General features: G+C 39.8%; 1 protein-coding gene across 1 annotated transcript in view; it reads right to left on the bottom strand.

Moving 5' to 3' along the window:
- Positions 1-13,917, bottom strand: part of LOC122556386 (fibulin-2-like) — a 46,652-nt gene that overhangs the window by 26,573 nt on the left and 6,162 nt on the right. Inside the window, exons 2-6 of the mRNA XM_043703020.1 lie at positions 9,281-9,332; positions 6,732-6,876; positions 3,011-3,136; positions 1,534-1,659; positions 66-191 (exon numbers count right to left, since the gene is read on the bottom strand). Coding sequence (XP_043558955.1) covers positions 66-191; positions 1,534-1,659; positions 3,011-3,136; positions 6,732-6,876; positions 9,281-9,332 — 575 coding nt within the window. The remainder of the gene's footprint in view (positions 1-65; positions 192-1,533; positions 1,660-3,010; positions 3,137-6,731; positions 6,877-9,280; positions 9,333-13,917) is intronic.

Below are 13,917 nucleotides of genomic sequence, written 5' to 3'. Positions count from 1 at the left end.
AAATTGGTAATCTTCGATCATTAACAGCGTGATATGCATGAAATATTTGGACAAAAATGTCCTACCATCACAACGTGAAGCATTTGTTGCGTTGATGCTGTACCCAGGAAAGCAGCTGCATGTGAAGCTTCCAATTGTATTATTGCAGACTTGTTCGCAATTCGATGTGTTGGTTGCACATTCATCTATATCTGCACAAAAAAGTCCAATTTTTGATTACTGTCTTTGTTTGACATTAGACAGGGCCTTACAAAATTACATCACATGATCTCGTCAGTTTCTCAGGACTCTGTTATGTAAATATCTTCTGTAAACTGACAACAATACTTTTATGATCTGTCTAAATGAAATACGAACTATGGTTCTGCAAGCTTGACTCAGAATGGTCGGGAAAGTAGCCATGATTGGGAATGAACAGCTACATATCTCCATTACCTTTTGTCTCAAATATTTCACATGACCATGTGATGCCGTGCGACTGTATTAGTGGCATAACCTTTCACTTTCTGCACTCCGCCATCACACCTACAAGGCTCCGACTACAACTTCTGCTCAAAAATAGGATTGGTTCATGGTGGGTCGATGGGCACAAAATGCAAAGCTTTCTTGGTCCAAGTTGATAATTTTTGAAACCATCACATACTGATGAATTCTTTCACCATGTACACAGCTGATTGTGAATTTTGACAAACTCAACTGCACAGCGAGAGGTTTTAAGGTTGACCCTCCTTCTTATTTCATTCAGATGAAAAGACTTCTTTTCAACCAATCTTCATTGACAGAGCGTTGGTGTGTCCTGCATTGCTTGAAATTCCATAATCCTCAATGGATGAGTAAACGTGCAATTAAATATTTCTAGCATCACAAATGGAAGTCTGTGCTGTGGGTGTGGAATTCATTTTGACAACTAGGGGCATGATGCATCTATTTGTGTTGATGAAGATTTCATTGCAACGTATGTGATTTTTGAACTTTCATCGATGTCTTAGGAAACCTTTCCGATGCTTTCTCCCTTTCCTCCATCGCAATGAGACAGTCTTGCCAATCTCTTACTCATGCTGACAGCGCAGCCAGTGCAATCTGTTTTGTTCATATCCACTCTAAACTGGAAACAATTGATTTCAAAGACATTCCATGAACTGTGAAATATGTTTTCTTCCGCTGTGCGAAAGAAACTTCTTGAACATACACATAAACGTGGTTATTCTGTCCTCATGAAGGTCAAGTTAAGTAATATGTGATGAGCATTAACAGTATGCCAATAAAGAACAAAGCACAATTATGAGCATTAATTGAGAAGTCCTCAGAATGTATAAGAATACGTTGTTTCACCGCACTTGGTGCCATCATACTGGCATCAACCTGTCTGCAAAGCACATAAGTGTACAACATTATAACAAGACACTGATTATCTTGGAAGTCATAAGCTCACAGATTGCAATCGAAACTATTTAGATGTCCATTTCACAAAGTGCTAAATGTAAACCATTAATAACCTAATATGCATGTAATATTTAGATAAAAATGTCCTACCATCACAACGTGAAGCATTTGTTGCGTTGATGCTGTACCCAGGAAGGCAGCTGCATGTGAAGCTTCCATTTGTATTATTGCAGACTTGTTCACAATTCGATGTGTTGGTTGCACATTCATCTATATCTACAGAAAAAAGTCCAATTTTTCATTACTGACTTTGTTTGACATTGGACAGTTCCCTAGAAATTTCCAACCCATGGTCTCATCAGTTTCTCAGTTTTCTGTCATGTCATCATCTTCTGAGAACCAACAACAATACATTTTATGATTTCTCTAAATGAAGTATAATCCCTGGTTCTTCAAGCTTGACCCAGAATTGTAGAGAAAGTAGCCATGATTAGACATGTACACCTGCGTATACCTACTACCGTTGCTCACAAATATATCACATGGCCATGTGGGGCCATGCGATTGTATCAGTGGCATGACATTTCATTTTCTACACTTCCCCCTCATACATGCAAGGCTCTAACTACAATTTCTGCTCAACAATAAGATTGGTTAATGGCGAGTTCATGGGCACAAAATGCATAGCCTTTTCGGTCCAATTCAATAATCTGTGAAAGCATCACATCCTGATGTATTCTTTCACATTTTCCACAACTGACTCTGAATGTCGACAAACTCAACTGCACAGCGACAGGGTTTAAGTTTGAACCTCCTTCTTATTACATTCAGATGGAGCTCAAAAGACTTCTTTTCAACCAATATTCATTGACAGAGCTTTGGTTTTTCCTGCTTTGCTGAAATTCCAAAATCATCAATGGATGAGTAAATGTGCAATTAAATATTTCTAGCATCACAAACGGAAGCCTGTGCTTCGGTTGTGCCATTCATTTCGAAGACACTTGGGGTATGAAGCACCCATTTGTGTTGTTGAAGATGTCAGTGCAAAGTTATGTGATTTTTGAACATTCATCGATGTCTAAGGAAACCTTTCCGATGTTTCCCCCCTTTGCTCCCTTGCCATGAGGCCAGTCTTGCCAATCTATTAATCATGCTGACTACACAGTCAGTGCAATCTGTTTTGCTAACGTCCACTGTCAACTGATAACAATAGATTGCAAAGCCATTTGGTAAATTATGAAATATGTTTTCCTCTGTTTTAAATGAAATCCTGTTGAAAGTACTCATGAACTTGGTTATTGTATCCTCATTAAGTAACTAAATTTCTCACCAAGCTAAGTGATATGTCATGAACATTAACAGCACGATGATAACAAACAAAACAGACTTATGAGCATAGATATAGAAGTCCTCAGAATGATTAAGAATACAATGTTTCACTGCCATCACACAGCCATCAACCTGTCCACAAAGCACAAAAGTGTCATACATTGTAGTAAGACGCTGATTATCTTGTCAGTCATATGCAAGTCACAATTGAAACTATTTGATGTACAATTGACAAAGTGTTAAACTTAAACAATTAATAGCATAATATGTATATAATATGTGTACAAAACTATCTGACCATCACAACGTGAAGTATTTGTTGCGTTGATGCTGTATGCAGGAAAGCAGCTGCATGTGAAGTTTCCAATTGTATTATTGCAGGCTTGTTCACAATTCGATGTGTTGGTTGCACATTCATCTATATCTACAGAAAAAAGTCCAATTTTTGATTACTGACTTTCTTTGACATTAGACAGTGCCTTGGAATTTACATCACATGATCTCATCAGTTTCTCAGGAGTCTGTCATGTAAACATATTCTGTAATCTGACAATACTTTTATGATCTCTCTAAATGAGATAAAAACTATGGTTCTTGTGGACATGTAAACCTGCATATCTGCATTACCTTTTCTCTCAAATATATCACATGACTATGTGATGCCATGCAACTGTATTAGTGGCATAACCTTTCACTTTCTGCACTCCGCCATCACACCTACAAGGCTCCAACTACAACTTCTGCTCAGCAATAAGATTGGTTAATGGTGAGTCCATGAGAACAAAATGCAAAGCTTTTTGGTCCAAGTCGAAAATCTTTGAAACCATCTCCCACTGATGAATTCTTTCACCTTGTACACCACTGACTCTGAATTTAGACAAACTCGACTGTACAGCAACAGGGTTTAAGATTAAAACTCCTTTTCATTTCATTCAGATGGAGTTCAAAAGACTTGTCTTCAACTCATCTACATTGATAGAGTGTTGGTGTTCACTGCTTTGTTTGGAATTCCAAAATCATCAGTGGGTGAGAACATGTGCAATTAAATAGTTCTAGCATCACAAATGGAAGCGTTCCTTCTGGGTGCGAAATTTGTTTTTGGCAACAATGTGGATGGAGCACCCATTTGTGTTGTTGAAGATTTCAGTGCAATCTTATGTGATTTTTGAACATTCATCAATGTCTAAGGAAACCTTTCCAATGATTCCTCCCTTTGCTTCCTTGCCATGAGACCAGCTTTTCCAATCTATTAATCATGCTGACTATACAGCCAGTGCAATCTATTTTGTTAACATCCACTGTCAACTGACAATAGACTGCAAACACATTCTGTGAATTGTGAGATATGTTTTCCTCTGCTGTGATAAAGAATCCTGTTGAATGTACACACGAACTTGGTTATTGTGTCCTCAATAAGAAATAAAATTTCTCACCAAGTTATCTGTCATGAGCATTAACAGCATGCTGATAAAGAACAAAACAGACTTATGAGCATAAATGGAGAATCCCTCAGGATGTATCATAATACATTGTTTCACCGCATTTGGTGCCATCATACAGCCATCAACCTGTCTACAAAGTGCTGAAGTGTCGTGTATTGTGCTGAGATGCTGATTGTCTTATTCGGCATGTTTACATGTCACAATTTAAACTATTTAATTTATGCTCCACATAGTGCTAATCTGAAATCATTAATAGTGTAATATGTATATATAATATGTATAGAAATATCCTAGTATCACAACATGAAGTGTTTGTTGCATTGATGCTGTACCCAGGGACGCAGCTGCATGTGAAGCTTCCAATTGTACTGGTGCAGACTTGTTCACAATTTGATGTGTTGGTTGTGTATTCACTTATATGAGAAAAAAGTGATTACTCACTTTGTTTGACATTGGACCATATGTTGGAAAATAGATCACATGATCTCATCACTATCTCAGGACTCTGTCATGTAAACATCTTCTATAAACAGACAACAATACCTGTTTTGATCTCTCTAAATGAAACATAAACTATGGTTCTTCAAGCTAGACTCAGAATTTTAGAGAAAGTAGCTGTGATGGGACATGAAGACCTGCATAGCTTTTTTGGTCCGAGTCAAAGTATTCTTTGAAACCATCCCATACTGAAACTTCTTTCACCTTGTCCACATATGACTCTGAATTTAGACAAGCTCAACTGCACAGCGACAGGGTTTAAGTTTGAAACTCCTGGTTATTTCATTCAGATGGATCTCAAAAGACTTGACTTCAACCAATGTACGTTGAAAGAGCGTTGGTGTTTCCTGCTTTTTTTGGAATACCAAAATCATCAGTGGCTGAGTACACGTGCAATTAAATATTTCTAGCATCACAAATGGAAGTATGTCTTGTGGGTGTGGAATTCATTCCAGCAACAATGTGGATGAAGGATCCATTTGTGTTGTTGAAGATTTCATCACAAAATTATGTGATTTTTGGACAGTCATCAATGTCTATCGAAACATCTGCTATTCTTTTCCCCTCTGTTTCCTTGACATGAGATTTGATTTGATTTGATTTGATTCAGTGTCACATGTACTGAAGTACAGTGAAAATCTTCACTGTACAGGTTGATCATTGTAAGCAAGGACCTACAGATCATAGGGTGACAAACACTTGGACCAGACTAAAGCATACAGGTCACACTGCACAGGATGTGCCTAACGCAAGATCAACAATAGCAAGAACAACATTATTAGAAATTAGAGATCCCATTTGTCAATCTAATGATGGCAGGGAAGAAGTTATTCTTGAAATCTGCTGGTGCATGTGTTCAAGCTTCTATGTCATCTGCCTGATGGAAGAGATTGTAGGAGAGCTTTACTAGGATGACATTGGTCTTTGATAATGTTCCCAGCCTTTCTGTGGCAACAAGAGATGAAAATGGCCATGAATATTTGCTTATGCCCATTTGCTTTCCTCACAAATATGCCATATGGCCATTTGGTGATATGCCACTGTATTAGTGGCATTATCTCTGATTTTCTACATTTTCCTCTCTTATTTACCATGCTCCTAATAAAATGTGTGTTTAACAATAAGATCAGTTGGTGGCATGTTGATAGGCACAAAATATATCACTTTTGGTAATTTTTGAACCCATCACCGACTGATGAACTTTTCACCTTTAATAAAACTCATTTTGGTTTTAAACTGACTAAATTGCATAGTGACATGGTTTAATTTTTGAAATAATTGTTTATTTCAGTCAAATGGAGCTTGAAACACCTTCCTCAAACCAATGTACATTTATAGGGCATCGGTGTTTCCTGCTTCGATTGTAATTCCTGAATCAACAGTGAATGAACAAATGTGTAATTAAATATTTCCTAACATCACAAAGGGAAATGTATGTTATGTTTGTGCTGAATCCATTTCGGCAACTATCTTGGCAAAGCTCCCATTTGAGTTTCTGCAGATTTGTTCACAATTTGACATACATATTGCACATTCATCAGCATCTAAAGTAAAATGTTCTATGCTTTCTCATTTACATTCCTTGATGTAAGATCAGTGTTGACAATCCATCTCACATCTTAATGTGCCTCTAATGCTCTGTGAATGTGCGATGTAAATTGACATCAGTAACTTGCAAAAACTTGCCACTAAGTGTATAATTTGTTTTCCTTTGTTGTGAAGGGGTACTTTATTGAAGTTGGTCATGAATTTGATCAATGTGTCCTCACTAACTTCCAATTCTTCTTCCCATGTCAAATGATATGTTGTGAGCATGAATTAACAACATACTGAAAAAGTACAAAACAGATTTCCAAACAGAAATTGAGAAGTCTTCAAGATGTATAAGAATAAATTCTTTTATCACAATACTGCCATGAAATAGCCCGCAAAGCAAAAAAGTGCAGAATATTGTTGTGAGATGCTGACTATCTTGTTATTCATATGAACTGAAGTCTCTGGTGAAGCGGTTGGAAAAAATGTTCCACAATTCAAAAATCATTAATAGCATAGTATCAGTAGAGATAAGCATGTCACAACCATCACAAAGTGAACTGTTTGCTGCATTGATGCTATAGCCAGGAAGGCAACTGCATGTGAAGCTTCCAATTGTGTTTATGCAGCTTTGTTCACAATTTGATGCGTTGATTGCACATTCATCGATTTCTACAGAATAAAGTGCAATCTTTTAATGCTTTCTTTCTTCGATTTTAGACCATGCATTGAAAATCCAGGTCAAATGATATCATCACTTGTTTTTAACTTTTCATGTAAACATCTTCTGTACCTTGACAACAATACCTTTTGTTATGTCTTTCCATTAAATATGAACTATGGTTTTCCAAGTCTGACTCAGATTCCTTGTGCCATTTGTTGGATTGAGCAAAAATCCCCATCATCAAATCTAACATCTAAGATACTAAACAAAAGTCCTGAGCTTGGACTGCAATAAATACACAAAGAGCCAGAATGATTTTAGTCTGGGGCTGTTCTTCACCCTGGATTTCCAATTTCCACTTCCATTCGAGGAGAACAATCAACCAAACTTAACACTCTTGACTGAAATTAACTTTTACTCTTCAGGCTACCCAGCATAGATAATACAGGGCCTTCACAGAGATACCAAACATTTAACTTCAATCAAAATCCATTCACACATACTCTTAACTATCAGTAAACTTCAGAAAGAAACAATGGACAACACAGATTTGAGAGGAGATAACAGGGCACACAGTCTGTATAACTGCCAGCCCTGATCTCGCCTGGGAGAGAGCCTTTGTCAACAATAAGATTCTGCAGAAACAGTTTCCCCACAGATTTCCAGCCCCAACAAGCAGCTTTGATACCAAGAACCACAGGGGCTGAACAGAGAAGCTAAATCAGGAGGCCAAACCCAGGGCATCATTGCAACAAAGGACATCCAAAATGGGGAAGCCAGCCAAGCGCTATCCAGAAAGAGAAAGAGCATCCAGACACAAGCATCTTCTGACCCAATAGAATCGACAGAAAAAGGTTCAACAGCCAGCTGTACTTCATAATCGCATTTTCCTCACTAGTAAGCTTAATCTCCCATGATCCCAAAGTTTCCGACCGAGCTAGCAGGGAAAGGAAGGTGGGTGGTGACAGTGCGTGGAACTCCAAGGGTAGGAAGCCCTGATTAAAGTTTTTATGATTAAAACTGCTATTTCAGTTCTAATTATGTTTAAAGTGCTTAATTTATTGGTGTATTTAATTACTGTCCTCTGTATAACTGGTTGCGGTGATTTCACTGTTTATTGCTTTAACCTGTATCTCTTATATTATACTTACCTTTTGTATTTAAATAAACACAAAACCTGTCCACTGCCTTCTTCATTTCACATTCCGAAGTCAGTCTAGTGTCGAGAACCTGGGATCTAGGGGTGATTAGAACCACCTAAAATCAGCAAATTACTGATTGCAAGCTAGGAGATTACACATTGGCCAGACTGACCATGAACAGCTGCACATGGCCTTTTGCATTCTACCCACATATATCATATGGCCATATAGTGCCATGTGATCATAATACTGACAACACTTTTGATTATCTACATTTCCCTCTCTTATCTACAATCCCCCTTCTACACGCAGACAACAAGCAACATGAATTCGACTGGGACAACACTACTATCATAGGGCAAGCCAGACAGACAACAGCCAGGGAATTCCTAGAGGCATGGCATTCATCCACAAACTCCATCAACAAACACATCGACCTGGACCCAATATACCAACCACTACCGCGGACAGCTGAAACTGACAACCGGAAGCGGCAGGGACAGACCACTATAAACACCGGAGGAAACATCAAAGAAGCGCTTCGCAGGAGCACTGATGATGTCGCCTAGCCAGGGGACGAAACGTTTGCAACAAAAACTTCCAGCTCGGCGAACAGAACCACAACAACGAGCACCCAAGCTACAAATCTTCGCACAAACTTTGCCCCCTTCAGCATTTTGGACTAAATGACAGGATTGGTTGATGGCTAGTTGAAACGTGCAAAATAAATGGGCTTTTGATGCATGTTGGTAACTGTTTAGAGCATCAACTACTGGTGACTTTTCTTTCCCTGTACACATTGTTTTCTGCTTTCATAAAAATCAAATGATCAAGGCCAGAGATCACTTTTGACAGAATTGGTTTCTTCATCATAAGGAGTTGTAAAGACTTGCCTTCCACCTACTTACATTTACAAGGCATTGGCAGTTCTTGATTCATATCATCAGTGGCTGAATATCTGTGCAATTAAAGATTTCCTTCCATTACAAAGGAAAGTGATTTTCATCTCAGTGTTGATTCCATGTCGGCAACTACATGGATGAAGTTCTCATTTGCAGATTTTTTTCTCAGCCTGATATGTTGATTGTACATTTATCTATATCTGCAGAAAAATGTGCATTGCTTTCTCACTTATTTCTCTTAAGGAAAACTTATCACACATGCACCTCTAATGCTCTGTTAAAATCCTTTGAGAATTAACATCAGTAGCTTACCAAAAACTTTTCAGTAATTGCAAAATTTGCTTTCCTTTGCTGTGATAAAAAGTCATTGTGTCCTCACAGACGTACAATTTTTCTCTCCATGTTAAGAAATATATCATAAGCATGAATTAATAGCATGCTGAAAAAGTACAAAACAAACTTCGAGTCAGTCATAGAGCTGTCTAACTTATAAACAGACCCTTCATTCTAACTTGTCCATGCCAACCAGATATCCTATATAAATCTATTCCCATTTGCCAGCACTTGGTCCATATCCCTCTAAAGCCTTCCTATGCGTTCATCCATCAACATGCCCTTTAAATGTTATAATTTTGTATTAGCCTCCACCACTCTCTCTGGCAGCTCATTACATACACACAACATCCTCTGCATGAAAAAGTTGCCCGTTAGGTCCCTTTTTAAACTTTCCCCTCTCACTCTAAACTTACACCCTCAATTTTGAACTCCCCCAATCTGGGGAAAAAGATCTTGTCTCTTCACGCTATCCATGTCCCTCATGATTTTATAAACCTCTATAAGGTCATCCGTCAGCCTCTGATGTTTCAGGAAAAATAGCTCCAGCTCATTCAGTCTCTCCCAAGAGCTCAAACTCTTGAACCTTGGCAACATCCTTGTAAATGTCTTTAGATTAGATTCCCTAAAATGTCCACACCGACCCTCCGAAGAGTAACCCACCCATACCCATTCCCCCTAACTCTACGGACAATTTAGAATGACCAATTCACCTGACCTGTACATCTTTGGACTGTGGGAGGAAACCCACGCAGACACGAAGATAATGTGCAAACTCCACACAGTCGCCCAAGACTGGAATTGAACCCGGGTCCCTGACGCCGTAAGGTAGCAGTGCCAACCACTGAGCCACCATGCCACCCCAACTCTTTCAAGTTTTATAACATCCCTCTGATAACAGAGAGAACAGAATTGCATTTACTGCAAAACTGGTCTAACCAATGTCCAGTATAGCCACAACCTGACCTCCTAACTCATGTACTCAGAACACTAACCAATAAAGGCAAGCATAACAAATGCTTTCTTCACTCTCCATAGTTCCAAGGAACTATGGGCTCTTTCTTCAGCACCACTCTCCAGGACCTTACCATTATGTGTATGAGTCCTGCCCTGATTTGCCTTTCCAAAGTGCAGCACTTCACATTTATCTAAATTAAACTCCATCTGCCATTCCTCAGTCCGTTGGCCCATCTGATCAACATCCCGTTGTATTCTGAGGTAACCTTCTTTGCTGTCCATTAACACCTCCAATTTTGATGTCATCTGCAAACTTACTAATGACAACTCCTATGCCCAGATCTAACTCACTTATATAAATGACAAAAAGTAGTGGACCCAGTACTGATCCTTGTGGAACACCACTGGTCACAGGCCTCCAGTGTGAAAAGCAACCCACCGCAACTACCCTCTGTGTTCTACTTTTGAGCCAGCTCTGTATCCAAATGGCTATCTCTCCCTGTATTCCATGAGATCTAACTTTGCTAACTAGTCTCCCATGTGGAACCTTGTTGAACATCTTACTGAAGTCCATACAGATCACGTCCATTGCTCAGTGCCATCAATCCTCTTTGTTACCTCTTCAAAAACCTCAATTAAGTTATGGTGTGGAGAGCCAGTGTTGGACTGGGGTGGGCAAAGTTAAAAATCACATAACACCAGGTTTATTTGGAAGCACTAGCTTTCAGAGCACTGCTTCTTCATCAGGCGGTTGACAACCAATTGATGAAGAAGCAGCGCTCCAAAAGCTAGTGCTTCCAAATAAACCTATTGGACTGTAACCTGGTGTTGTGTGCTTTTTTAACTCAATCAAATTTGTGAGACATGATTTCCCACGCACAAAGCCATGCTGACTATCCTTAATCAGTTCTTCCCTTTCCATATACATGTAAATCCTGTCCCTCAGGATTCCCTCCAACAATTTGGCCACTACTGGTTTACAGTTCCCTGGCTTCCCCTTACGACACTTCTTAAATAGTGGTACCACATTAGCCAATCTTCAGTCTTCCAACACCTCACCTGTGGTTATTGATTATACAAATATCTCATCAAGGGGTCCCACAATCATTTCCCTAGCTTCCCACAGAGTTCTAGGTATGCCTGATCAGATCTCAGGAATTTATCCACCTTCATGAGTTTTAATACCTCCAGGATTGCACTTAAACTGGAAGGGGACAAAGCAACTGGCAGGGACATTTGCTAGAGCTGCTCGGGAGGATTTAAACTCGTAAGGTGAGGGGGACACAGGGAGATAGTGAGGAAAGAGGTCAATCTGGGACGGACACAGCTGAGAACGAGTCAAACAGTCAGGGCAGGCAGGGACAAGGTAGGACTAATAAATTAAACTGCATTTATTTCAATGCAAGGGGCCTTACAGGGAAGGCAGATGAACCCAGGGCATGGTTAGGAACATGCGAATGGGATATCATAGCAACTACAGAAACATGGCTTAGGAACGGGCAGGACTGGCAACTTAATGTGCCAGGATACAAATGCTACAGGAAGGACAGAAAGGGAGGCAAGAGAGGAGGGGGAGTGGCATTTTTGAAAAGGGATAGCATTACAGCTGTGCTGAGGAAGGATATTCCCAGAAATATTCCAGGGAAGTTATTTGGGTGGAACTGAGAAATAAGAAAGGGATGATCACCTGATGGGGATTGTATTATAGACTCCCCAATAGTCAGAGGGAAATTGAGAAACAAACTTGTAAGGAGATCTCAGCTATCTGTAAGAAAAAAAGGTTGTTATGGCAGGGGATTTTAACTTTCCAAACATTGACTGGGACTGCCATAGTGTTAAAGGGTTAGATGGAAAGGAATTTGTTAAGTGTATACAATAAAATTTTCTGATTCAGTATGTGGATGCACCGATTAGAGAAGGTGCAAAACTTGACCTACTTTTGGGAAATAAGGTGACTGAGGTGTCAGTGGGGGAGCACTTTGGGGCCAGCGACCACAAATTCTATTAGATTTAAAATAGTGATGGAAAAGGATAGACCAGATCTAAAAGTTGAAGATCTAAATTGGAGGGAGGCAAATTTTGACGGTATTTGGCAGGAACTTTCGAAAGTTGACTGGGGGCAGATGTTCGCAAGTAAAGGGACAGCTGGAAAATGAGAAGCCTTCAAATGAGATAACGAGAATCCAGAGAAAGTATATTCCTGTCAGGGTGAAAGGAAAGGCTGGTAGGTATAGGGAATGCTGGATGACTAAAGAAATTGAGGGTTTGGTTAAGAAAAAGAAGGAAGCATATGTCAGGTACAGACAGGATGGGTCGAGTGAATCCTTAGAAGAGTATAAAGGCAGTAGGAGTATACTTAAGAGGGCAATCTGGAGGGCAAAAAGGGAACATATGATAGCTTTGGCAAATACAATTAAGGAGAATCCAATGGGTTTTTACAAATACATTAAGGACAAAAGGGTAACTAGGGAGAGAATAGGGCCCCTCAAAGATCAGCAAGGCGGCCTTTGTGTGGAGCCGCAGAAAATGGGAGAGATACTAAATGAGTATTTTGTATCAGTATTTACTGTAGAAAAGGATACAGAAGATATAGAATGTAGGGAAATAGATGGTGACACCTTGAAAAATGTCCATATTGCAGAGGAGAAAGTGCTGACTGTCTTGAAACGCATAAAGGTGGATATATCCCCAGGACCTGATCAGGTGTACCCTAGAACTCTGTGGGAAGCTAGAGAAGTGATTGCTGGGCCTCTTACTGAGATATTTGTATCATCGATAGTCACAGGTGAGGTGCCGGAAGACTGGAGATTGGCTAACGTGGTCCCACTGTTTAAGAAAGATGGTACGGACAAGCCAGGGAACTATAGACCAGTGAGCCTGACCTCGGTGGTGGGCAAGTTGTTGGAGGGAATCCTGAGGGACAGGATGCACATGTATTTGGAAAGGCAAGCACTGATTAGGGATAGTCAACATGGCTTTGTGCGTGGGAAATCATGTCTCACAAACTTGATTGAGTTTTTTTAAGAAGTAATAAAGAGGATTGATGAGGGCAGAGTGGTAGATGTGATCTATATGGACTTCAGAAAGGCATTCAACAAGGTTCCCCATGGGAGACTGATTAGCAAGGTTAGATCTCACGGAATACAGTGAGAACTACCTATTTGGATACAGGACTGGCTCAAAGGTAGAAGACAGAGGCTGGTGGTGGAGGGTTGTTTTTTAGACTGGAGGCCTGTGATCAGTGGAGTGCCACAAGGATCGGTGCTGGATCCTCTACGTTTTATCATTTATATAAATGATTTGGAAAAGAGCATAAGAGGTATAGTTAGTAAGTTTGCAGATGACACCAAAATTGGAGGTGTAGTGGACAGTGAAATAGGTTACCTCAGATTACAACAGGATCGTGATCAGATGGGCTGAGAAGTGGCAGATGGAGTTTAATTCAGATAAATGTGAGGTGCTGCACTTTGGGAAAGCATATCTTAGCAGGACTTATACACTTAATGGTAAGGTCCTAGGGAGTGTTGCTGAACAAAGAGACCTTGGAGTGCAGGTTCATAGCTCCTTGAAAGTGGAGTCGCAGGTAGATAGGATAGTGAAGAAGGTGTCTGGTATGCTTTCCTTTATTGGTCAGAGTATGGAGTACAGGAGTTGGGAGGTCATGTTGCAGCTGTACAGGACATTGGTTAGGACACTGTTAGAATATTGCATGCAATTCTGGCCTCCTTCCTATC

This window comes from Chiloscyllium plagiosum, chromosome 13 (genome assembly GCF_004010195.1).
Source record: "Chiloscyllium plagiosum isolate BGI_BamShark_2017 chromosome 13, ASM401019v2, whole genome shotgun sequence".
Classification (NCBI taxonomy): domain Eukaryota; kingdom Metazoa; phylum Chordata; class Chondrichthyes; order Orectolobiformes; family Hemiscylliidae; genus Chiloscyllium; species Chiloscyllium plagiosum.
The sequence above is the reverse complement of the archived record's forward strand: the minus strand, read 5'-3'. Positions and strand labels throughout refer to the sequence as shown.